Source organism: Filicampus tigris, chromosome 6, assembly GCF_054856515.1.
Source record: "Filicampus tigris isolate MCC_2025a chromosome 6, RoL_Ftig_1.0, whole genome shotgun sequence".
NCBI lineage: Eukaryota > Metazoa > Chordata > Actinopteri > Syngnathiformes > Syngnathidae > Filicampus > Filicampus tigris.
Genome location: NC_141222.1, coordinates 22,203,590 through 22,228,166, shown reverse-complemented (window position 1 = coordinate 22,228,166; position 24,577 = coordinate 22,203,590). Strand labels below are relative to the sequence as shown.

At 38.2% G+C, this 24,577-nt stretch overlaps 2 protein-coding genes across 6 annotated transcripts in view; both read right to left on the bottom strand.

The window, feature by feature from the left end:
* Positions 1-4,412, bottom strand: part of septin9b (septin 9b) — a 75,816-nt gene extending 71,404 nt beyond the window's left edge. Inside the window, exons 1-2 of one of the 2 annotated variants that reach the window (XM_086033462.1) lie at positions 4,261-4,412; positions 3,346-3,543 (exon numbers count right to left, since the gene is read on the bottom strand). In XM_086033462.1, coding sequence (XP_085889588.1) covers positions 3,346-3,436 — 91 coding nt within the window. In that variant the 5' untranslated portion in view covers positions 3,437-3,543; positions 4,261-4,412. Of the gene's footprint in view, positions 1-2,484; positions 2,651-3,345; positions 3,544-4,260 lie in introns of those variants that run through there. The other variant, XM_086033464.1, reaches the window with a different exon arrangement.
* Positions 4,413-5,428: 1,016 nt separating this feature from the next.
* LOC147146272 (CD276 antigen) lies at positions 5,429-23,312 on the bottom strand. 4 transcript variants are annotated; one of them, XR_015087262.1, is made up of 8 exons: positions 23,094-23,311; positions 14,148-14,227; positions 12,265-12,597; positions 10,630-10,944; positions 8,828-8,956; positions 7,946-7,976; positions 7,662-7,718; positions 5,429-7,563 (listed from the first exon to the last, which is right to left on the bottom strand). XR_015087262.1 is itself a non-coding variant. In XM_086034341.1 (8 exons), the coding sequence occupies exons 2-8, from the start codon at positions 14,215-14,217 to the stop codon at positions 7,534-7,536; spliced, it is 963 nt and encodes a 320-aa protein (XP_085890467.1). In that variant the 5' UTR covers positions 14,218-14,227; positions 23,094-23,312; the 3' UTR covers positions 5,429-7,533. The 4 variants fall into 4 exon arrangements, 3 of the variants coding, with proteins under 3 accessions (XP_085890467.1, XP_085890469.1, XP_085890468.1); XM_086034341.1 differs by having other exon boundaries at positions 7,669-7,718; positions 7,946-7,981; positions 23,094-23,312; XM_086034343.1 differs by having other exon boundaries at positions 7,669-7,718; positions 23,094-23,312.
* Positions 23,313-24,577: the final 1,265 nt, after the last annotated feature.

The window sequence follows — 24,577 nt, the reverse complement described above, 5'->3', positions numbered from 1 at the left end:
ATACTGTATTTACTTCATAAAAAGAGGAGTATGAAATTGTTTGTAGATGTGACACTTTTCACATTTAGTTTGGGCCTTATCTCCCTGTTTGTTTACATCCTTCCTTGAAGGAAGTCTGCCTAGCAACAAAGATGCTGTGTAAGTCACACATGACCACAAAAAAAAAAAAATTGAAACAGTTATTTTACTTTACAAATTAAACAAGATCTAGAGTTTTTAAAAAGTTCAAGTATTACTACATACATATTTTATGCATTTATGTATAAAAGCAGAAAAAATAAATTAAAATCGTTTTTCCAAATCAATGAATTTAGTATTAAAAAAACTGATTCAAATAAGATTAAGTAAACTAATACACATTTATCCAGCCATTATCCTCATGGGGAGGGGGGGGGGGTAGTCGGGGTCGCGGGTGTGCTGCAGCCTAAAACAATTAAAATAATTCATATTTTAAGCATATTGCAGCCACACCAGAAAAAAAAAGTCATTTTCAGTCAACAGCAAGTGGCAGTGGCAAGGCAAAATGGCCGCCCCGAGATGTATAAAAACCACACGGATTGTGCTGTTTAATACATACTCCACAAATGCAATATTTAAAAAAAAAAATAAAATGTTCAGACTAGTGGGGTGCATAGAACATACTGTATTTTTTTTTTGTTTTTAACTTGAATTCCATTCAATAAATCTTTTTTTAAACATGTTAAAAGGCACCATGATTTAAACTTCATAAATCAAGTAAATTAATCCAATAAAGATCAAAGTTGTGCTCTTTGAGACCGATCTTGAAAGAATATTTGACACCTTAAGGTGAAGATGCTGAGCGTCCAACCTGCTGGAGGCCTGGCGGGACTTCAGAGTGCATATCTAACCTCCGGTCTCATGCTTCCTCTTTGCCACAATCAAGCGTGTGATACAAACGATCAAAGTGCACCTCCAAGTTAACTCAAACCCCTCTTTTCACTTCTTCCCCTTCAAGCCGACAGCTAGTGATAAGTCTCCCAAAAGGAATCCCAAAATCTCGCCACCTCTCCGACATTTATGCACCCTAAAAAGGTCAAGAGCAGATTCCTTGCGGCGGCGGACTGCTGCCGCCGATTTGCATGTGACGACCCACCAAACGTGCACAAATGACTGAGCAATATTCTCTGGGCTTACATTTCACTGTGTCCTCTTTTCGTCACAGAATCTGCTTGTGCCCGTTTCATCCGGAGTGATGCCGTTTCTCCCCCCCCCCCCTCCCAAAAGTCTCTCCTGTGTGTTGCCTAATGTTGGAAACACGTACATGCAGATGGGACCCAGAAGAAAGGTTGTTGTGTAACATGAGCACACAAATCTGTGTTACAACACTTGACAATCTTGATTTTTATCATTTGGCAAGGTCAGACTTTAACAATAAAACTACATTTTTCAAATCAAAGCATCTCCACCTATGTTAGGCAGATTTCGTTGGTGATTGTTCTTGACTTGCCTTCAATTTCAGTAGCACTGAGGTTTTAAAAAAAAAAAAAAAAAAAATATTGCAACAAGTTTACATGTCAAATTAAAGCCCTTGATGAGGGCTTTCCAGATATGTAATCATTTCCTCTATTGCCCTCATTTGATGATGTCATTGCCAAAACAAAACTTGCCCTTTCACTCGAATATGAAATCTCATTTGATTTAAATGTTAAAAATCAGTTGTCAGCACACCATATTAAGTCATCCATCATAAATGGTCCAGATTTCCAATTATGTTGTCAAGTTACATACACTCATATGATGACACAATGACAAAAAACCTTTTTTTTTTTTCCTGTTTGAAAATTTCAATCTCCAACACTTGTGTGGGATTCCTAATGTGTCATTGACAGCTCAACTCATCAGTGCATCACAAATATTACTTGTTCTACACAGAACATAAAGAATACAACTGAGTATTGTTATATTGTCCACCATGTTGTTGCACTGTGTTTAATCTGTCAATTAGATAATGTAACTAATCTCAAGTGATTTATTCACAAATCCGTAAGAAAACCTAAACTGCTCACAGTTTGATTAAGCTTTAGACCTTCAAAGAAAAGAAAAGGGAAAAAAAAAAAAAAAAAAAAAAAGACAAATAACAAAACCAGGATTAATGCCGCGTTATGTTGTGCAAGTGTACTTAAGAGTCTGATGACTGTGATTGTCTATACCACACACAGTCCAAAAACTGCCACACACTAAAGCAGAACACAATGGGGGCAGAGCCCCAAGGGTGCCGGTGCATCCACAGAGAGAAAAAAGGTCATCTGAGATGAACATCTGACTTTAAAAGCCAGGGGACCCAGAGGTGCACCCTAGGGTGCTTCATGCACAACTGTGCTCCAAAACTGTCCCAAAAGAGCTACACTGACTGAAACAAACTTTTAAGAGGCTTTACTATATACAAAAAACTGCTATTGGATAAGAAAAAAAAAAAAAAAAATCTCAAATCATCACAACACTGGTAATTTCAAATGTCCTTACCTGGATTTGGAGTTTTCTTCATGCTGCCTGTGTCCAATTTCACGTGTGAAGCAGGAGAACAAATCTTGCTCACTTTACGGTGTAATTAGAGCGTGACTCCGTGCGGCACGCAGAGCGGGATGTTTGGCTGTGTAGCGAGGATGCTGAGATGCGAGACCGCACGCGCCTATTAAAAGGGAGGGGGCGGGTGGGGAATCCCCCCCCAATGACGTACACATAGGAGGTGTTAGAGGACGGCTTTTGCTTTGAAAAGCTGCAGCTGACTACAGTGATACAGTACCCTAGTGGATGTTATTTATTTATTTTTAATTATACCGGCTTATATACAAATACACTTGTGCCTTGGATATGAGTTTAATTCACCATAAAACACTTGCATCTCAAATCATCTTCACCCATTGAAATGCCATTAATACATTCCAATTTTTTTTTTGGTGTATTTTATTGAGGAAAAGTATCACACCATAATATTGTACTTTATAAAAGCATACAGTAATGATAATGGAATTAAAAAGCAGAAATGGGCACTTTCCCCTTTTTTTGACGGTCCGTCCCCGACCTGGATAACCTTCCGTCATGGTCATTATATAACAAGTCTATAATTTTAGTGTAAACCACAGATTAAAAAGGGCATATCGAATTTAAAAATCAGATCTTGATTTCAAGTCTGGAAAAGGGAGTGTAAAGATCAGGGGAGGTCCCTGCCTAATCCCAGGTGAATATAAATTTATCACGTGGGGTTCTTGTGTTCAAATTGAGTGAAATGACATGAACCATTTGTTGATGTGTGAAGTAACTTACACTCAGTCATTTCTAGAGTGCATATGACTGACAGGACAAGAAACATACCAATATTCTTACCAAGTTTGCGACTGCCGACGGCACTGGGAAACATTTTGTAAAGCAGGGGTTTTAGTCTGACCGGTTTCACCTCCAAGTCCACAGTTGACATCCTTTTGCTTCACTGATCAGACAAATTTCTCTTCTTTTATTTTTGGACTTGAGCGTCTCTTTTTTTTCCATTGGAGGGTAAACGATTACAAGTTGCAAGGTGAAAACCTTTAAAGGAGGTGGAAACACAAAGGCAATTAGGAAGTAATACATTTCAATGAATCATTTTTGAAGGGAGTCTGCTTACATACTGGCTTTAACATAAATTAGTAATGGGACGAACAACACTAGTGCATTAGTACTGTGCCGAGTGTGAAACCTCGTATTGGTGTGTGTATCGCTTTAACAAAAATCATGTGACCAATACAGGAAGTGTGTCTTTTGGCTGCGCCCTGTCAAATTGTGTTTATAAGGAAACAAACTATATCGACATGTTGTGGGTTTGTTGATTGGAGATTGAAAACTTTGGTTAACAAAAATCCCATACATAAGTTACGTTATCTCTAAATTTTATTAGACAAATTTGTTATACATTACATGCTCATTTGAGCCTTTCCACAAACAAGCAGATTTTGAACTTAACTTCACTCAGCAAACACAATATACAAAGATAATATTTTATGTACAAAACTAGCGATTGAATAAAGATTTTATTTTATTTCACAAGCTAATGTTGGGTCAGCATGAACGTTGTTCCATCATATTTTCATATTGTTTACCTGCATTGGTTTTAGATCTACTACACTATTGAGTGACCAACGCAGTGTCAATACAGTGTGATAAATGTGTCGATACACACTTTGAGGCATCATGATACCCATCACTAATCAAACAACCAATTAAAGATATCAAATAAAACAATCACAATAATAAAGATCATCTCACCATCAGCCATCGTGGGCTTTGCACACCGTTGAGCACAACTGCACTAGGCAAACTCTCCTCTAGCTGCGTTTGTTGTACTGAAGGCTGAGTTGTGGAGCTACAGACTTAAAGGAGTGGCAATTGCTTCAGGTGAGAGCCTTCCTGATTGCTGAATGACCTTCAGCTTTTGGAAAATTGTGATTGTAATTTTTGTTCTCTCCTCTGGGGGGGGGAAATGGCGCCAAACTCACATTTTTGAATTGGGGCTCTTCAGTTTTGGTGAAGGCTTTCGCCTTGTGTAGAGTTTGCCAAAACATGCACAATACTGCTCTCTGCTGGCTTGACGACACCTGATACTTGGCACGTTTTATAGCGTACACTCACAGCGTACGAGGCGATGACCAACAAAAAGGGAAAATGACTCGAAATACTGTTAGGAACAGAAAAAGAAAAAAAAAACCTGGGCCATTGAACATTGCTCGAACTCAGGCTTTTTCTTTCCCTTCGGAATCACAGGAGACGATTTTTATTTATACACGACCACTTAACAGGTGTCAACTGCCCGCCACAAAAGTAAATCAAGCATTAACTTCCATGATGCTTGCTATTGCCATATGCAATAAACACTAACATTGAAATATTGCAAGCATTTGATTTTCTTGTCATGTTATTATAGTAACTTGAACAATAGTTGAACAAACGATTATTCTTGACCTCTAATTCCAAACGTAGTTATCCGTCAATTTGTTATGTAATGTATATGTCATAATATGATGAGGTGATTAACATTGACATTTGTGTCCCGCAAAAAAATGACACCCCTGACTTAAGGTTTGAGCGACATAGCAGACATTGACAGTGCCACGATTACGTAATTACTACTGTGTATTAATGTAGTTAATAAGAAGAGACTACTACGGGGTAGTACGCCGACTTACGTCACCGATGACTCCCTTGTATCCCATAAACCCACTTCATTACAGTTTGATACATGTCTTGCTTTTCTTACGATCAATTCTACAATTGGTATTTTTTGTTTAAATGATATTTCACTTTGTTTTATGAAGTCTTACAGCGCTGCCATTGGTTTCCAATGTCATGATGTTGTTGTGGTAATTGTACACCAGGTGGCAGTCTCAAGTTGCTGAATTTGTTTTTAAAAAAAGGACTAAGACAAATCACTCATTGATGATGTTTGCCCGGAAAAACATTTTAATAAACAAAATAATCAGAGAGTTAAACAAAATTGTTATTAACATTTTTCATTCCACGCATGCATTACATGTTCTACTTAAAAACATTAAAAAAAAAACATACATACGTCGCATAAGTTTTGCATTGCATTGTGCATATAAAATCAAAGATTTACAAACATGGACGAATACAGTAAACTAAGTGAAAAAAAAATCATTAAAACAATACAAACAAAACAATACAGGCAATCACCATATGTGTAGTTAATGATTAACCATTCTGGAGTTGAATCTGTACTTTTGCACATGCTGATAAAACGCTGTATTGTACGTGCGTTTGAGTGGCAAAATGATGCCCGTCCCTGCACGCACACGTACACACACGCACACAAAAAAAACAAACACACACTAAGGTTTAAAGCCGAAGTCAACCCAAACATATTTTTTTCCAGAATATGTTCTATGCAGGCCCACTAGTTGAAACAAGACATTCTGATAAATATTGCGTTTATGGAATGAATCCACCCGTTTTAAGCCATCTCTCGGGGCACCCATTTTGTCAGTTCTGTCGACTGAAAATGACATCAGTTACTCAGGTAACGACCAATCACAGCTCACCTGTTTTCTGAAGCTGAGCCGTGATTGGTCGTTATCTGAGCCCTGAGCAACTATGATGTCATTTTCAGCCGACAGAATTGACAAAATGGCCGCCGAGGGAGAGCGAAAAACAGGTGGATTTTGCTGCTTAACTCATATTCCACAAATGTAATATTAATCAGAAAGCCGTGTTACAACTAGTGGGCCTGCTGGGAACATATTCTTAAAAAATATATGTTTGGGTTGACTTCCGCTTTCTGGTCTTAATGAGTTAGCATTATGGGACTGGCTGTAAAGATTTACACAGTATCATTTCGATTGGAGCCATAATAAACATCTGATTCTAAAAGACTACATTTTTCTTTTAATACTTTGTGAGTGCTACCGGAGCACAAGGTATCACAAGAGTCCACTTGAAGGCTTTCAATCTAAAAAAAAAAGTACAACAAGATTGGATTGTTTCTCTGCAGTGCCCTGCGATTGGCTGGCAACCAATTCAGGGTGTACCCGGCCAACTGCCCGAAGACAGCTGGGATAGGCTCATGGAAATTCCAGACCTTTTGCCTGGTCAGGAATGCATACTGGACCCGGAAACTTGCAGTACTTTATTTTGCTTGCTTTTCAAGAGGTGCTACATACAGTTAACATTAGATATAAAATGCTGAGTTTTGATTCACACAAAAAAATGTTCGTAAAGAAGGAATTAGTAGTTTGAGAGTCTTTTGTTTTCATCCGTCTACCATCTGGGGTGACTGAATTTGTTTATGTAGAAAGTGAAAGAATTCAAATCAGGAACACACACAAAAGCACAAGAGGTTCCTGCCTGCTACTAAACAATGGCGCTACACTAACTGCACACGTTTCATGTGTAAGTTATTCATTGCTGCCAGAATAAATGTTTCCAACTTCCGTATTCAGATTTGATATTTTCTCGTTGGTTTCTAACTTACTCAGCAGCCAGAGTATTTTTTCGACTCTTTGTGTATGGGTTATTGATCTTTTCTCTGTCAAATGAGTAAAATGGAGAGTGCTTTAATTATGAACAAAAAGAGGTCAGGTTCATCACAGGCTCATGTTTACAACAGTAGTGCACATATGAAGACAAAAAACATCATGATCGATCCGAGCCTTTTTTTTTTTTCATTGTGTCTGTTCACTGTTCTAGGATTTGTGTGTCATTTTAAACATCTAAACCAGAGTTGTTAAAAAATTAAAAATAAAAACATTGCAATATGGACGGCGGGGAAAAAAATTGCAATTCGATTATTTTTCAAAATGATTCAGCACAGCAATCAGCTGCACACACCACGGATTGCTTACATAGCACCCTTGTTCTCTTTTACCCATCCAGCCTCAGTTTACAGTAGATTACAATAAAGGATTTAATAAATCAAGGCTCAGCTGAACAATCATTTAAACCTTGCACAATTTATTGAGCGCTAATAGTAAGTGGGTGGTTAAGGTGGGGAAAAAGAAATGCTGGCTCGTGATTTATGTCAGTAGGTCAGTGTGAAGACGTCATTTTCAGCGTCTCCTAACAAAAAGAGGGGGAAAAAAAGTATTAAAAGTGTCATAGTTGCTATTAAAAGTGTGTGTGTAGTGACCAAGTTGACATTGAGATGTAATAAATACCTCACACCTTGGGCTCCTGGCATTCAGGATTCACCAAAGGCTGATTCTGTGGACTACCTTTATTGAAGAACATGAGGAACACGTGAGAATAAGCCAAACTGTTTTACTTAAAGCAGGGGTGGGCAACTCGAGTCATCAAGTTCCCGCAGAGCTTGCAGATGAGCTGATCGTTTGAATCAGGTGCGTTGGAGGAGGGAAACATCGAAAACATTCAGGATAGTGGCCCTCGAGGACGGGAGTTGCTCACCCCTGATTTAAAAAGTCACATCTGTGCACAATCTGACCTTGCTCTGGATCTGTTCCGGATTGAGGAACCTGTTCTGGTGAAACACAAAGAACATCATGCTACTCAGAATATAACCACATTTTGAGATGTAAACTGGATCAAACCAGAATGTATACCAAACAAACAGAATAAATCAAAACCCAGGGAGAAAGTGTTGCATTTGTGTTAATGTCTTGATTTCACTTGTTGTATTATGGCTATTTTGTAACGAAAGTGCTTTGTTACAGCTGTAGCTGTTAAATATACAAAATTGCATTGTATGAGAAAGTAGTAAAATGCCATGTTCAAAGCGCAAGGGTTGCAATTTTTAAGGGGAGGGGAAAAAAAGCGTCACATCCTTCGGCCGGTAGGCTTTGTTTTTCTATTTTTATTTTATACTGTATAAATTTATGTTTGATGTATTTACTTATTATTTATTTATTTACAAGTGCTAGATGAATTCACTACTTGAGAAGTGCAGTCCACATGTAAATGCATCATTGTTTCATGAATTATGAAAATTTGTTTGCATTATTGTTGACTGGTTTACTGACTTATATTTACACCGCGCTCGTTTCGCAGGATTTTGTGCAGCTGTTGTAGCGAACGCCGAAGAGACAAAGACCGCAAGTGTTTAGCAAGTCAACTATATGAAGCATATAAACAAACAGTATTTCATACTTATTCAAAATTCATTTACCTTTTAGCGTAAGCCTAACCTATACCGAAGCTGATATTATTTATTGTAATAGAAGATGAATTTTTCGCTTGTGTACATGTGAAGAGGACCTTGAAAAAATAGCCGCATATTAAATCGCAATCACAATATTGAGTGGAAAAATATCAATGTCGTTCATTTTTTCCCAATCGCTCCGCCCTACTTTGTGTGTGGTGTACTTACTTTTGGAACACTTTTCCCTTAGCGCTCGAAACAGCAGCAGTCCAACAATCAGCGACCCGATGACCACCAATGGTGCTGCTACTTTAGTAGCCACATCCAAGCCTTTCGCTTTTGGATCCTGTCCATAACCTTGAGAGGTAAACAACACATGACAGATTTAACCATCTGTTGCATCGGGTTACGGCAAACAATTACTAGAAAAAAAAAAGAAAAAAAATCCTGTGTCAAACAGAAACAAAATCCTTTCACTTTTTCTTTCTGCCTAGGAGGAATCTGACTGATCACAACTTGTAGAGTAATATGAAATATGGAAGGCAGCACCAACTTGCTATGATGCAGAGATGCGCTCAATTTTGCACTAACCACCAGTGCTGCAACTTTGCAAGATGGATTTGTAAACCTGATGAACTCGTAAATCAGCCTACCTTGCCAGATTTGGGGGGGGGGGGTGTTGTTTTTGCAATGTTCCACAAAAGGTTCCTGGTTCATTTCTGGCAATACTAGTTCCAACATGTCTTTAACTGCCACACCAACTTTGTTTTGCTCTGAAGTCAAAAGCACACTTCTTGTCTTCTCACCCTTATCTGTTAACACACCTAATTCAGGCTGTTACCTGTTTTGGAATAATCCGGACGCAGAAAAAGCCAAAGACAAAAGAAAATGTGCATAATTAAATCATTTGATTGTTGCTAAACTGAGCTCTCGTGCAGGTCCGCTGACATCTCGCGTGACAGCCAAGTCGCATGCCTCTCTCTCCTCTTCGGGTTGAGAGGCAACCACTCGATAGACGCTGCTTGTGGAGGGGCGCACTCATCTCGAGTGATGATTGGTGTAACTCATGATGATAGCAGCAGAATGAATTCTGAAGTCTACAAAACCATTTTGTCTGGCAATTTACAGAAAAATGCATCCGAACTAGTCCTGTCAAAAGATTAAACATTTTTAACTAATTAATCGCAACATTTTCCATAATTAATCATGATTAATCGTATCTTTCAACTACAATTTTTTACAAAGCTTGGAACCGACATTTACTTCAGTAAAATCTTGGAATTAATATGGAAAAAAAATTAAAGTATACGTATATTGATTCAAAGATTGTTGAATAGCTTTCTTTGATCCTTGAATACGATTCTTTTCCAGCTTTTGATCCGACGTGAGACGGAAGGTTTTCTGCTGTTTTCCGGTGTCTATTGTATATGGTATTTTGTGTTTTCATTTATTGCTTTCACTTGTTGTACTATTGCCGTTTTGTTGTTGTAATGTGAAGTGCTTTGCTATAGCTGTTATGAAATGCGCTATCAAAATAAAGTCGTATGTATTGTATAAAACACAGCAGTTGAACAATACACCAAAGACCTACAACTAATGTGGTATTAAAATTTGGCTTTTCAAAGTGCGCACTTAAATTTGGATTTCTCCAATGAGCCTTCGAGCAACTTTTTAAAGTAAAACTACGTAAAAGTCCGTCTTTGCGACAGTGACTCCCCTCCAGGTTTGGCCGCACAGTGAGCAGAGGTCAGCTGCTACAGGAAGTAAATAAAACTGAGTTAACTTGTTTTTTAGTGCATTATAAAATTGAAATGAATCTCCATAGTTAATATTTGACAGCCCTCATCCAAACACATCAGGAGAAGCTTCATCATGTAACAGGAAAATGAGAAAGTGCAAGGTCTTAGACTGGCCAAGTCAATCACCAGACCTTAACCCAATAGAGCACGCATGACCTGCCACTACTTTTCGGTACATTGTGCTTGAAAATAAATGTTGATATTTGTGTTACTTGAGAGGTGCTGGCCTACCTTTAGCCTGGCTCGTGTCGAGTATTGTCACACTGTCCTCGTTGTCTTGGCCGCCCCTGGCGTTGAACACCGCGCAGGTGTACTCGGGGGCGTCCTGCCTGAGCGGCACAGTCAACTTGCTGGACAGGCTGAAAAGTCCATTTGGCATCACCTCGGTCACGGTTTCAGAACTTCCGTCCTGCTGCGTCTTTTTCCCGGCAAACCAGCCCAATCGGCCCTTGGGGTAACCGCCTTCCGAGCGGCACGTCAGGGTGACTTGTGAGTTTGGGGTGACGTTTGCCGGGGTGTTGTGGATGCTGGGTTTGCTGTATTTGGCTGAGAGTGACAGTGAAACGGATAATTACACTCACACACAAGTTGCAGTTTCATTATTAGGCAATAACATTACTTTCACTTCAAAGTTGTTTTTAAAAAAAAAGGCAACATTAGACAAAAATTGGATTGTGATACAACAAGAAAAATACATTTTTAAATAAATACAATGTTATTTGCTTTACTTATCATGAATTTAATAGAATAACTTGATTTTAAAAGAATAACATCTGATCTGAAAACCTAAAATTATATTATGAGCAAAGTCACAATTTTGCAAAATAAGGGGTGTAGAAAGTCATCATTTTACAGAAAATGTGTATAATAAATAATACTATTTGTAAAAAAAAAAAAAAAGCATGATTTTATTAAAAATTGATAATATATTCAAAGTCGCTTTGAGAAAATGTCGACATAATACACAAAAATGTAATATTAATTTTCAAATAAAATTCAGAATGTTACTATTTCAATTGCAATATCATAAGAGTTTTTTTAAATGAAAAAAATTGAATAAAGAACAATTTAAAAGAATTAAGTTGTAACATTATGAGAAATGTCAGAATTTCACCAAATAAAGTTGTCAAAACTTTATGGGCATAAAGTCATAATACTACTAGTAAAAAAAAAAAAAAAAGAAAAACCAATTAAATTTAATGATAAAATATGTAAATGTTTTGTATTTTACTTTTTGAGTACTTTTAAGTGGCTTAATGCAAAAAGTCAATGTTACATGAAAATTTTAATTTTACAAGAAATTTGCAAATTTACGCCAGTTTAAATATGTAATAAGAAAAAAACATGCGGTTTGTATTCACAAAAAAAGCTGTAATTTCGCCAAAACAGCTTGCCATAGTATGAATTTTGCAAAATTAAGTTGAAGTGCGACCAGAGCGCTGTAATTTGACATAAAGTCATGACCTTATCGGTTAAAAAAATAGAAGTCCTATTATAATAATGATACCGTCGAAAGGGTCTGGTATTGTGCTCATAGTTGTAATTGTAGGTGAATTCAAAACAAAACAAAACAAATAATACGTAATAATAATGTATTCGCAATTTATGAGAAATAAGTCGTAATCCTCATTGAAATTTTTTTTTTTTTTTTTACAAAAGCCTTTAAGAATATAATTGGAAACAGTTATAGCTGTCGAAAACGTACAAGTTATAAATTGCCGGAAAGATGGCATACTTTTGATAAGAATAAAGTCATGGAGAAAAACGTTTTTCCCCAGAACAAGGCATAGGAATTTTATTTCAAATGGGAGCGAAATATTAGGCAAGTACAGAATTTCCTTGGCCGCGAGATGACACGACTCTCACCCGAGACGTGAAGGCTGACTGACTTGGTGTCTGAGCCTCTGTCACTCATCACCATGCAAGAGTAGTTGCCATGGTTGGCAACGGCGGTGTTGTTGATCAGCAGTGACACGTTCAAGGACTTGATGTTCCACGACGGCTCAGCAAACCAATAGCCCGCCGTTGACTTCAGTAAATTCTTGTGAAACTTCAGCAGGTCCACGCCGTCTTTCTTCCAAACAACGGTGTCCAGACTGAGATCTTTCACCTCCCGTGACGTCCTGATCACGCATTCCAACACAGACGGTTGACCGTACCGACCCAAGTTCTCCTTCTTACAGTCCACCTTTATGAAACCTGTGGAAAAAAAAAAAAAAAAATCGGACATTTCATGAAATCACACACATGAAGGCGTATTTGCACTCTTCTCAAATTCTTATTTTTTTTTTTGCATGGTTTCCCCACTTTATTGTTTAAAGGTCATCAAACAATCAAAATATCGGGCAATGATAACTCAAGTCAAATTTAAATGAATTGGTGATTTTAAATATAAAGGAGAGAAAAAAAAAAGGAAAATAGGTACTTGCCTGCTAAACCTAATAACTGGTTGGGCCATGCTTCGCAGCAACGACTGAAATTAAGCATTTACTATAACTGGCAATGAGTCTTTCACATCTCCGTGAGGATATTTTGTCAAACTCTTCCCTGCAGACGTGTTTGAATTCAACAACACTGAAGGGTTTCCAAGAATGAACGGCCTTTTTTAAGGTCATGCGCCAGAGCATTTCAATCGGCTTCAAGTCCGGACTTTGACGAGGCCGCTCCGAAAACGTTTATTTTGTGGGTTTTTTTTTTCCCGTTTTGAAGTCAATCAGGAGTTGACTCGCTGGTGTGTTTTGGATCGTTGTCATGCTTCATGAACCAAGTGCGCTTCACATTGAGGTCACGAAATGAGGAGGGAATATTCTCCATTAAGATTTTGTGGTACAGAGCAGAATCCATGGTTCCATCAATACCAGCAAGTCATCCAGGTCCTGAATGAGCAAAGCAGCCCCTGACCATTACCACCACCACGTTTGGCTTTTGGTATGATGCTGTTTTTCTAAAATGCTGTGTTCCATTCATGCCAGATGTAACAATACACACCTTATAAAGAGTTCAACTTTTATCTCATCAGTCCATAGAATATTCTCCCAGATACCTTGGGAATCATTCAGATACTTCTTTGAAAAGTAAGGCGAGCCTTTACGTTCTTTTTGGTCAGCATTGGTTTTCTCTAAGGAACTCTGCCATGGATGTATTTTTTTCCCCCCAGTCTCTTCCTTCTTAACTGTGTTTTTACATATTTGCCTAATTTTACTTGGCCAATAAAGATCATTCTGATTCTGATTGTTTAGTCATGAATTATTGACCTTAACTGCGGCGAGGGACGCCGACAGTTCTTGAGATCTTGTCTTGGGTTCATTTGTAATCTCCTGCATGAGTCGTACGTGTGCTCTTGGGGTCATTTCTGTAGGCCAGCCACTGACGGTTGGTTCAATGAATGATTTAAAAAGGACGTCAAATTACTTTTTCAACACTAGGCCATGTTGCTTTGAATATTTTTTTTTCCTGACTAATAAAAATCACCAATTAAAAACTGCATTTAAAGTTTACTTGGGTTATCTTTTGGGAAGAGGGCAGATGCTATTTCACAGCACTGTACTTCTGGGTAGCAAAAGACGACCAAGCAAAAAGACTAGTAGACAAACCCGTCCATGTCATTTGACCAAGACAAAGTAATTGAGAAATCATGGTAAATGTCTTCACTCTCGAATGATGATTTTAGCCATAGCGAGAGCTAAAATTGAATTGCTTCTAAAAAGAGGAACGGCGTCAGATGTATGTATAACAATAGTACAACTTACCGTCATGTGTATGTTTCCCACTAATGCACACCCCCGTCAGCAGCCACAACAAGAATCCAACTGAGGCCATTGTCGTTTACCTGCAAATGGACATGGGAGAAGTCATTTCTTTTCAAGCCATCTACAAATTGATGTCAACAGGTTGAAATGAAGGATTGCGCAATCCTCTTTGGAACTTACTTAGCTGTTAGTCAGTTACTGTATGTATTCAGCCGAACAAGTGCTGGCTACAGATGAAGATAAGGTACTGGTACTTAACGCAAAACCAAATCAGCAGCAAAGGTCATGTGGGGTCCCTCAAGGGTTAGTTCATCGACCCCTTTTTTTTCAGTCTTTACATGCCATCCTTGGGCAATTCTTCAGAACGCGAATGTTGGCTACGCAGATGACACACAGGTATATCTATCAATCTCCCCAAATGACAGCAGTAGAGTCAAAGTCAAATGGACGGAGGGCTGAGTAAAAAAACTTGCGACAAGCCAAGGGCCGGACTGATAGAATCTTCATTGAAGTTTTTTTACATTGAAAACTACTTTTGTGAGGCAGCTCGTGCGTCACTTTCGTTTGCGTTTCTCCAGCCAAACTGGAAAAAATTTCCTGGTTGACTCGGGCAGCAAGATTGTATGAACTGTACATAGTGTGAAGTAAAACGGAGAGGATCATATGATTGGTATGATGTCTCCAGCTGACTCTATTTTAGAGTGGCAAGGTATGAACGTGGGTGATCCTGTCAGAAAACACAGGCCCGTTTTCCACTTGACACATCTATTTATTGTGGTCTGCAACAACACATACAAAGAATAACCTAGCAACATCATCCAATGCATATCCATCAGTTAGCAATATGCCTAAATGTTACAATTCACTGTATTAAGCAATTAAACAGCCAAACAATACACATTCACACGTTTCATCACTAGAATAGTTAGCATACTAGCCGAAATAATTAACTAGTGTTCATCAACGTGACATCACTCACGTGAACATATCCAGGCTATTATGTACAGCAGTTACCTGACACAAACATAAATGATTATACTCACCTTTTAACATTTACACACAACAACAAACGTGGTGAGACACGGGAAATCTGCAACTACTGAGTTTGCTGGCACGAACAAACTACTAGCTCGCTGTGTCGAAGGAGGAAAACGAAAAGGAACCACGTCCCTCGCTATCAACACTTAGCGCTCGAGGACCGTTCAATGCTCACAGTGTGGGACATGTCAGCACTACATCGAAACTCAATGAATTTATCAAATGCCGACGATTACTAATAACAAAACAACGTGAGGTATCTAACGTGAAGTATTTCTTAATAAAGCGTGTTTTACTCCAAATAACTTTTCACCACAATCCGATTCTGAAAGCCACGAAAAGTGACGTCAAGTCTCGAGTCGGCACGTAGACGACCGAAGGACGATCCTCGCAAAAGTAGCGGTAATGTTCGTTATAACAACGGCCAGAGGGTGGCAAACATAGATGCAAAGAAATATATTACAGAAATAGTGTAACGAATTGGGTTATCTGTGCTGTGGTCGAATTTCTGCCTTGCCAAGTTGTGTTGTTTCCGAGGTTAATGAATGCATCGTGCGGCTCCGCTTGATGGGAGGGCATGCGAGCGAGAGTAGCGGAGGACGAAGAGGAGAGCTTGACTGAACGGTTGTCGTACTGTATTGGCGTCGGCTGCGGCCCAAATAGTGTTCTTGGAAGACGCTACAATATATTTTAAAGCGTGACGTCATCAGTAGGCGCGAAGGACCCGATCACTTCTGCTACCCACCCCGGCTGTGACTTGACTTTGACATATGTGGTCGAAAGCGAATGAACGACTGGATGAACCCAAATGTCCTTCCTCTAAACCAAAACAAAACTGAGGTAAATGTTTTCTGCAATAAAAGAAAAGAGGAACGCTTTTAGTAAACACTTAGGGTCACTGTCTTTAAAAAAAAAAAAAAAAAAAAGTCCAAAACCTTGATGTGCTGATAAATTCAGAACTGACTTACCAAATCAAATCAGCAGTCTTATCAGGTCATTCAATAAAACAACCTTTTAGAAGTTGCAAAACATCTCCAGATTGAATGCTCCAAGCAGATCAGGAGAAGCATAACCATTCTTTTATCTCCAGTAGACTTGATTGTTGTCTTCTGACAGCATGTTAGTTTCCAGTTTTCTTTCTTTCTTGCTTGGGCTCTGGGGTGGAATTTGTAACCACAGTTCAGTTTGTGCCTGCTCTTTTGTAGCTTGACTGGATCCAAAAGAGGCCGCGCACAGCTATTCTAAGCATTTGTACAATCTGATCGTGATCTATGTTTTCACTTTTCTTTTCTGAACCACACTCATTATATATACTCATTCAGACAGGGAAATGAGGGATTTTATCAGAAGTGGACAGGAATTTGACCAGCCCTCACATTTGGCCCTGCTCCCAATAATACAAATATAACAGTATATGAATCTCAGTAGATTTATTTGCAATTTTTTGCAACCATTTCAGTTGCAATTTACGCACTTCACTCAGTCACGGTGGCTTCTTTGCATTCTACAAGGGAGCATAAGGGTTACGCTTAACATTTTATTGAAAAAAAATAACCTAACAAACAGCATGATGATTTGTTTCCCTTGTGTATTACAACTTTAATGTTTGGCTTTTCAGAGTTTTAAATGTAAAATTACACATTACATGTTAATGTTTTTTCCTTGTAATATAACCTACAGTGGATATAAAAAAAGTCTACACACCCCTGTTCAAATGCCAGGTTTTTGTGAAAAAAAAGGAGACCAACCATTCATGTGACCTTTATCTTGCACATAACTAATAAAAATGTATTTTCGTAAGAAGTACAATAAACAAATGAGATAATCTTCCTCTTTCAAAAAAAATTTCTTTTTTTGCAATTAAGTTTTCAATCAATCAATCAATCAATCACATTTTATTTATATAGCACTTTTCATACACAAAAATGCAACTCAAAGTGCTTTAAAACATTCAAAGCAAAACATAGAATTATCTTCAATCAAAAGAAAAGATAAATTATTTAAAAGTTGTTGAAAGCCAAACTAAAAAGGTGTGTCTTGAGCTTCCTCTTAAAAATATCAACAGTCTCTGCAGACCTGACATCCTCTGGCAGGCTATTCCAAAGGTGAGGACCAAAACGGCTGAATGCAGCCTCGCCATGCATTTTGGTCCTCACCCTTGGAATAAATAAAAGGCCGGCGCCAGAGGACCTCAGGATCCGCGAGGGCTGGTATGATAAAAGCAAATCAGATAAATAAGATGGCCCAAGACCATTAACACATTTATAAACTAATAAAAGTACTTTAAAATCGATCCTGAAACACACAGGGAGCCAATGCAGCAATTTCAAAACTGGCGTAATGTGCTCCCGCCCTCTGGTTCTCGTCAGCACCCGAGCGGCTGAATTCTGCAGTAGTTGCAGTGGTGAAATGCTCTTTTTCGGGAGGCCAGAGAGCAGGGCATTACAGTAATCTAAACGACAGGAAATAAAGGCATGCATCAGCACTTCCGTGTTAGCCTGAGAGAGAAACGGGCGGACTCTGGCGATATTCTTAAGGTGATAAAAACCAATCTTGGTTACATTTTTAATATGAGGAATAAAACTGAGCTCAGAGTCAAAAATGACGCCAAGGTTCTTCACACAGTGTGAGGGATTAAAAATGTGTAGTTTTGGTAAAAGCTTCTCTCTCTGACCTTCGGGACCGATAACTAAGACCTCAGTCTTGTCCTCATTGAGCTGTAGGAAATTATCTGCCATCCATGACTTGATATCTAAAATGCAATTTAAAAGGGTATCAATGGGTCCTGTGTCATCAGGAGACACGGCAATATACAGCTGCGTGTCATCAGCATAGCTGTGAAAGCTGATGCCGTGTCCCCTGATGACATCCCCGAGGGGAAGCATATAAAGATTAAAAAGTAAGGGGCCTAAAATCGAACCTTGAGGAACCCCACATTTAATTTCATGAGTTTTAGAGGAACAAGTATCCATACTTACAAAGAAATATCGGTCTGTGAGATAGGAATAAAACCAGTCAAAAACAGTACCAGAGATGCCCACTAGATTTTTAAGTCTATTTAATAAAATTTGGTGATCTACTGTATCAAAAGCAGCGCTTAGATCCAGTAGCACCAAGACTGTGAGTTTTCTCACGTCTGCAGTGCACCTAATATCATTTAAGATCCTTAAAAGAGCAGTCTCCGTACTGTGGTTCATCCTAAAACCAGATTGATATTTCTCCAAAATATTATTTGTATTTAAAAAATGATTCAACTGGATGAAAACCAGTTTTTCTAAAATCTTACTTAAAAACGGTAAGTTGGATACGGGTCTGTAGTTATTAAAAACGCTCGGGTCAGAACCGCTCTTCTTCAGAAGGGGCTTCACCACCGCCGTTTTAAAGGCAGCTGGGAAGACGCCTGTCTGAAGAGAGCAATTGACTATATTTAAAATTTGTTCTTCAAAAAATCCATAAAATGTCTTAAAAAGAAATGTGGGAATTGGATCCAAAAGGCAGGTTGTTGGGTTTACCTGGGAGAAAACTCGAACAAGTGTCCTTGCATCAACCAGGGCAAAACTTTCCAGTGTTTCCTCATGTAAATATGATTGTCCGGGTTTATTAAAACTTGTGTTTTGACGGGCTAAAAGACTGGATCTTATGTCATCGATTTTACTTCTGAAGTGGTCTGCAAAGTCCTCACAGAGAGCATCTGTTGGTCTCTGTGGGGACTTATTAAAATCAGAACTAGTTAAAAGTTCAAAGGTGGAGAAGAGAACCCTGGGGTTGTTTTTATTGACTGTAATGAGGTTTGAGAAATAGGAAGATCTTGCCAGTTTTACTGTTTTATTGTAAGATTTCAGTTGTTCGCATAAAATTTCATAGTGTACTGTAAGTTTACTTTTTCTCCACCTCCTCTCTGCACTCCTGCATTTTCTCTTTGATATTTTGATAGCATTGTTTCTCCACGGGGGTACAGTCTTTGTTTTTGTTGTTTTAATTAAAAGTGGAGCTACTGAATCTAATGATGATTTAAGATGTAGGTTAAAATTGTCAACAATAAGATCACAGGGTGCAGGTAAAATGTCAGCAGGAGTGTTTTTTAAGATCTCGATAAAATTTGCTGCCACCTCAGAAGATAGGTAGCGTTTCTTCACTGTTCTGACCGGGACTGCTAGATGGTTAAAACTGGCGATGTTAAAATAGACACAGTAGTGGTCTGACACTGCCAAGTCAACAACAGAGGACACACCAGCAGACAAGCCATAGGTTATAACCAAATCCAGGGTGTGTCCTCTGTTGTGAGTTGGCTGCAAGACGTGCTGTTTAAAATCCAAGCAGTTTAAAAGGTTTGAAAAATCTCTGGATAGTGGGTCCGAGATGTTGTCCATGTGTATATTAAAATCGCCAGTTATTAATATTCTGTTATAACTGGAATATAAAATGGATAAGAATTCTGAAAATTCTGTAATAAAAGAAGTGGAATGATGGGGAGGTCTATAGACGGTAATGCAGAGAATAGGGGGACTGCTAAAAACAAAGGCATGGTGTTCAAACGATAAATAGCTGCTAAAAATGATCTCCTTTGATAAAAGAGTATTAATAAAAATTGATGCAGTCCCGCCTCCTCTTTTGCCATCCCTTGTAGAAAATAAAAAGTTAAAATTCGGTGGGCAAGCCTCGTTGAGAGCAACTGGAGCATCTGTACCAAGCCATGTCTCAGACAAAAGTATACCATGTAAATTATTGTCTAAAATCAGGTCGTTTATGATAAAAGTTTTGTTTAAAAGGGAGCGCACGTTCAGCACGGCCAGATTAATTATTGTGCTGGACGTGCGCTCATGGTGGTACGAATGAGCAGTATTAACATATACTAGATTACCACTGTTTTGCAGGTCAAGGGTGACATTAAAGATGAAAAAGGTTTTGAAACAGTCATGTTAGATCACACGAATCTAGCAAGGTTGTGTAGACTTTTTGGAGCCACAACACACTTGACTTGACAACAAAATGACTTTTTGTCCTATAATGTGACAATTTCACTTCTGTATAATTTGAGGCTTTTCACATAGTACGTTTTTTTTCTTGTACAATCGCAACCTTTTTCCCGCTGTATTTGAACAACTATTTTTGTCAAATTGCAACTTTAAAAACGTACCCACCTAATTACAAAATCTCAAATATTTCACCCTCCTGTCATACTGGTATTTTTAATTCACCGCAGCAGATTGTTCTTTGTTTATTCAAACTGAAGTCTCTCTTCACACATGAGGTCTTAGCCGAGGACACTGAAGATCATTTATGCCACCGCAGTTTACATTTACAACACAAACGACAACACGGAATGAGATGTATTGTCTTTAGATGAATTTTATTTTGAAGTAAATATAGGCTTGCATTTGAAAACTGATCATTGAGAATCGTGAGTTTGTTGTTGGGCTGCGATGAAAAAATATCCATGTGGATTTTATTTTGCTTTCTCTTTCGCTGTCCTAAAATGATGATGCACTTGGAGCCAAGACTTGCCACGAATACAATTAGCTCCCAAAAGGCTAAAGTTCACCTTTTAAAGAACCTTTTAAAAAAATACGTTTGTGAGACAGGAAAGAAAAAACTTTCCATTTAATATCCAGTACCTCCTCAACTATAATCCAGAAAATTTTTTCTCTATAAACCAGTTCTTTACAGAGCGACGTTTCTATGGCATTGCATAGGTATGATTTCACACTAGGAGGTTGCAAATAATGATTCAGTCGTGTTCAGACACATTCTACTGTGGACTAGATACGGTATGATTGCGCTAATGGTGAAAGGATTACTTATTAAACCTGTTGAGCAGCTTATTAACTACAGAATGGAAAAAGAAACCATATTAAACACACTTTATTAAACATGTTTACTTAACAAGGGTCATACAATGTTCTTTGTCTCACGATGAGTTACAGACTGTTTAGAAGAACAGTTTATTTAGCCTACAGGAAGAGAGTAGCAAGTAAGTTTCCTGAACTGCGCTAATCAGGAATGTCTCAATGTTTTTTTTGAGTGATGGAAATGTTCTGGCAAGTAGACCTCGAAAGTCCAACAAAAAGTCTGAAGTCAAATCTTGTGACTGCAAGCTTTGAAGTGGTGAATGGAGTTGGGGCGAGGGGAGTGGTGACCAATACGTCTATTTGTTTTGCTAGCTTGTGCATTCAATATTAGCATTACGCAATGGAGACAACTTGGCTTCCTAGGGGCCATTTGCCCGATAATTGTTTTGCAGTTCCCTACTTGACATTAACATTTTATGATAACGTGACGCCCACATCCTTTAGCAATCAGAGTAAAAATGTAATAAGAGTAGCTAAACCACTTACTCCTTCTCTCACGCTATTTCTCATGTATTGTGCAGGTGCGGCAAGGTTAACGCCACAAAATAATTGCATCTTGAAAGCACACACCTCGGGTCAAAAGTTTCCAACATGTGGCTAAATCACCGCTACAGCACCACTGTCCTTGGCAATGTTCAGCGTGTCACTGACTGTGATTGCCTTGCGGGCTCCTTTCTCGTCATGTAGAAAACAATGACACACATTGATGATGAATCCACACATGTTGTATGTTTCTTAAACAAGCTTGTCGCTTTTTTTTTTTTTTTTTTTTTTTTTTTTTACAAGTAGTCACAAGACTAGTCGGGAAATTCGCTAAATATAATGAAATTGGCCAACGAGCTTCTCTGTTAGCAGCCATGTTGTTAGTGGAAGCAGTAAAAGCCAGATAGCAACCATGGATAAATCCGTCCAGCCATTTTCAATAGAAATGATCGTCTTTGCAGTCACTGGTGGGTCATTGCTACTTGCGAATACCTTGCAGTCAAATACAACCTGAAATTTGAAAGGCATGCTCAATCGGATTCCGGTCAGGTGACGGACTTAGCCATTGCATAACATTGCGCTTTTTCGATTTAAAAGCTCTTTGGTATGCCTCAGGTCACTGTCCATCTGCACAGTGAAGTGCTGTCCAATGAGTTCTGAAGCATTTGACTAAAGATGAACAGATAATATTGAGAGTATAACACACTTCATAATTTAATCCGCTGCTTTTGTCAGCAGTCACATCAACAAAACATAAATAAATAAATACAAGGGCAACAGTTCCATTGCAACCAAACAAGGCCGATATTTACGATAATATAGTGGCAACCAAATATTTCAGTACAGTATACACACATTGTTGAATTTATGTTAAAGAGGGATGTGTTGGGGAAAATGTGTGTAATATTTGTTCAATCTTGGTAGCCTGCAGACTTTCTACCAAAATGAAAAGAGCAAATCAATGTAGCAAAAAACATAGCAGACACACAATTTCAAATGTAGCCCCCAGCACTTGAGTTTGACACATGTGATTTAGAGTCTTCCATGAAGCATGTTTTTGGGATGTGGGAAGCCAGAGCACCGTACCCAGAGAGAACATGCAAACTCCACACGGGAAGCTTGGAGACTGGATTCGAACACCCAACCACAAAACTTTGTGGCAGATGTGCTAACCACAACGATGGACAAATATTGAATTAATTTAATTGAATGTGGTTAAAATTCAAAGGTAAATAGTACTGCAATTCATGGGTTACACTGCATGTTGATGCTTGACTAGCACTATAGGGATATGAAGGGGTCATACAGAAAAAAAATCTTCCCACCCTATGGTAATCCCTGGACCCCAAAACTTTGAGAACCTCTGGTTTAATCATAACAATGAATCTTTCTGATTATTCTTATGAGATGGCAGTGTCAAACACGTAGTGAAAGTGCTGCCGCCAATAAGCGCAGAGGGATCGTTTGATTACCTTAAAGTTCTGGTTTGTTTTTTTTCCTCCTTAAAGCGAACACAATACACACGTGACGTGAGCATAAATGGTCTAACTCAAAGTAAGTGAACACGTTGACTCACCTAAAGCATGGTCGCCGATGGGCGCTTGTTTAAGTGGACGTAAGGCAGCGTACGACGGACGACGACACTCTGCTCTCCCCTCCACAGGAACGCCGCAGAGTAGACTCGCTTTTCTTTGTGGGCTCACTACTGACCGAACGCTTGCAGAAATTCCCGCCCGCTACTTTCATTTTACTTTCACTTTCTGTATGTGCACACCCGCTACGTGGGAAGGCAAACATGGCGACCAGCAACACGGCAAGGAAGACGCCGAGTCAGACTTCAATCATTTACCTTCATCTTATCCATGTAAAGCACTTTGAATTGCAAAATGAATGGCTGGGAGGATGGTAAAAGAACCCTTTAAAAAATATTGATTGCAATACAATTGCACGCCCATGACTTTAACCCAAAAAATTCCCGAAAAAGCGTTTTCCTCGAAGATGCTCACCCTCGCCCAATATAAAATAAATATTTAAAAATATACTTATGAAAAGCTCACTCGTACATCAGACAAAAAGTATTATAATTGGTTTTAATGTTTATAAAATGTTAATTGAATCATGTAAACATATTTTAGTCTTTCTTTTTATAATATATAATTACATTACAGCTAACATACGTTAATAGTAAAAATTCAAACTGGATGCAAATTGTTGTTGTTTTTTTAAATATACAAATGAACCCTTCAGCCAATTATAATCAGATAGGGCTTTATGTGTCCCTAAATACTTTTTTCTAGCACATCAGATTTTTGCTAGTTTTATTTATTTTTTTTTTTTTTAATTGGCCGATAGAAGTTTAGATGTGCTATATTTTATAACTATATTTCAGGAAAAAAAATCGACGGTCGCTCAACCTAACATTCATTCATAAATACTACTATATTACTATATTACATTATTGTTGCGACAATATTATTACTATTATGAAAACCTGTGGTGCTAGAGGAAAAAAAACAAGGGCAGATTCCAAATCGGCTAGTAATTTAACTTGCCTCTCTGATTTAAAACATTTTGAAAAATGTGTTGACCAGTGTTATTAAATGAGTAACAGGAATAAAAAAAAAAACAAAAAAAACAGCTCAATTAAAACATCATGAAATGGCTGATGTAACTAAAAGCACAGTTGGAGTAGTGTTCGCCTCCAGAAAGCACAGCTGTAAGGACTGTTGGGGATCAGTGATAGAACATATTGCGAGAAATCATGTGACGCACATGAAATATGCAATATTACAAAATATGAGGCAGTATTCTTCAAGAAAAAGAAAGAACGAAAGAAAGAAAGAAAAAAAATCCATTCAAAGACCTCCCTCAACCCCCCCAATTTTTTTAACAGGATTATCTAGCAATACATAATGGTACATTCACAAGAAAAGTCGCTACATTACAAGAATAAGACGAATTAAAGTTGTAGAATTAATGTCATTGTGTAAATGTTATTACTTTGGGGGGTGTATTATTACAGAAATAAACTGCACAAAAGTTACAAGAAAGTTAGTTCTT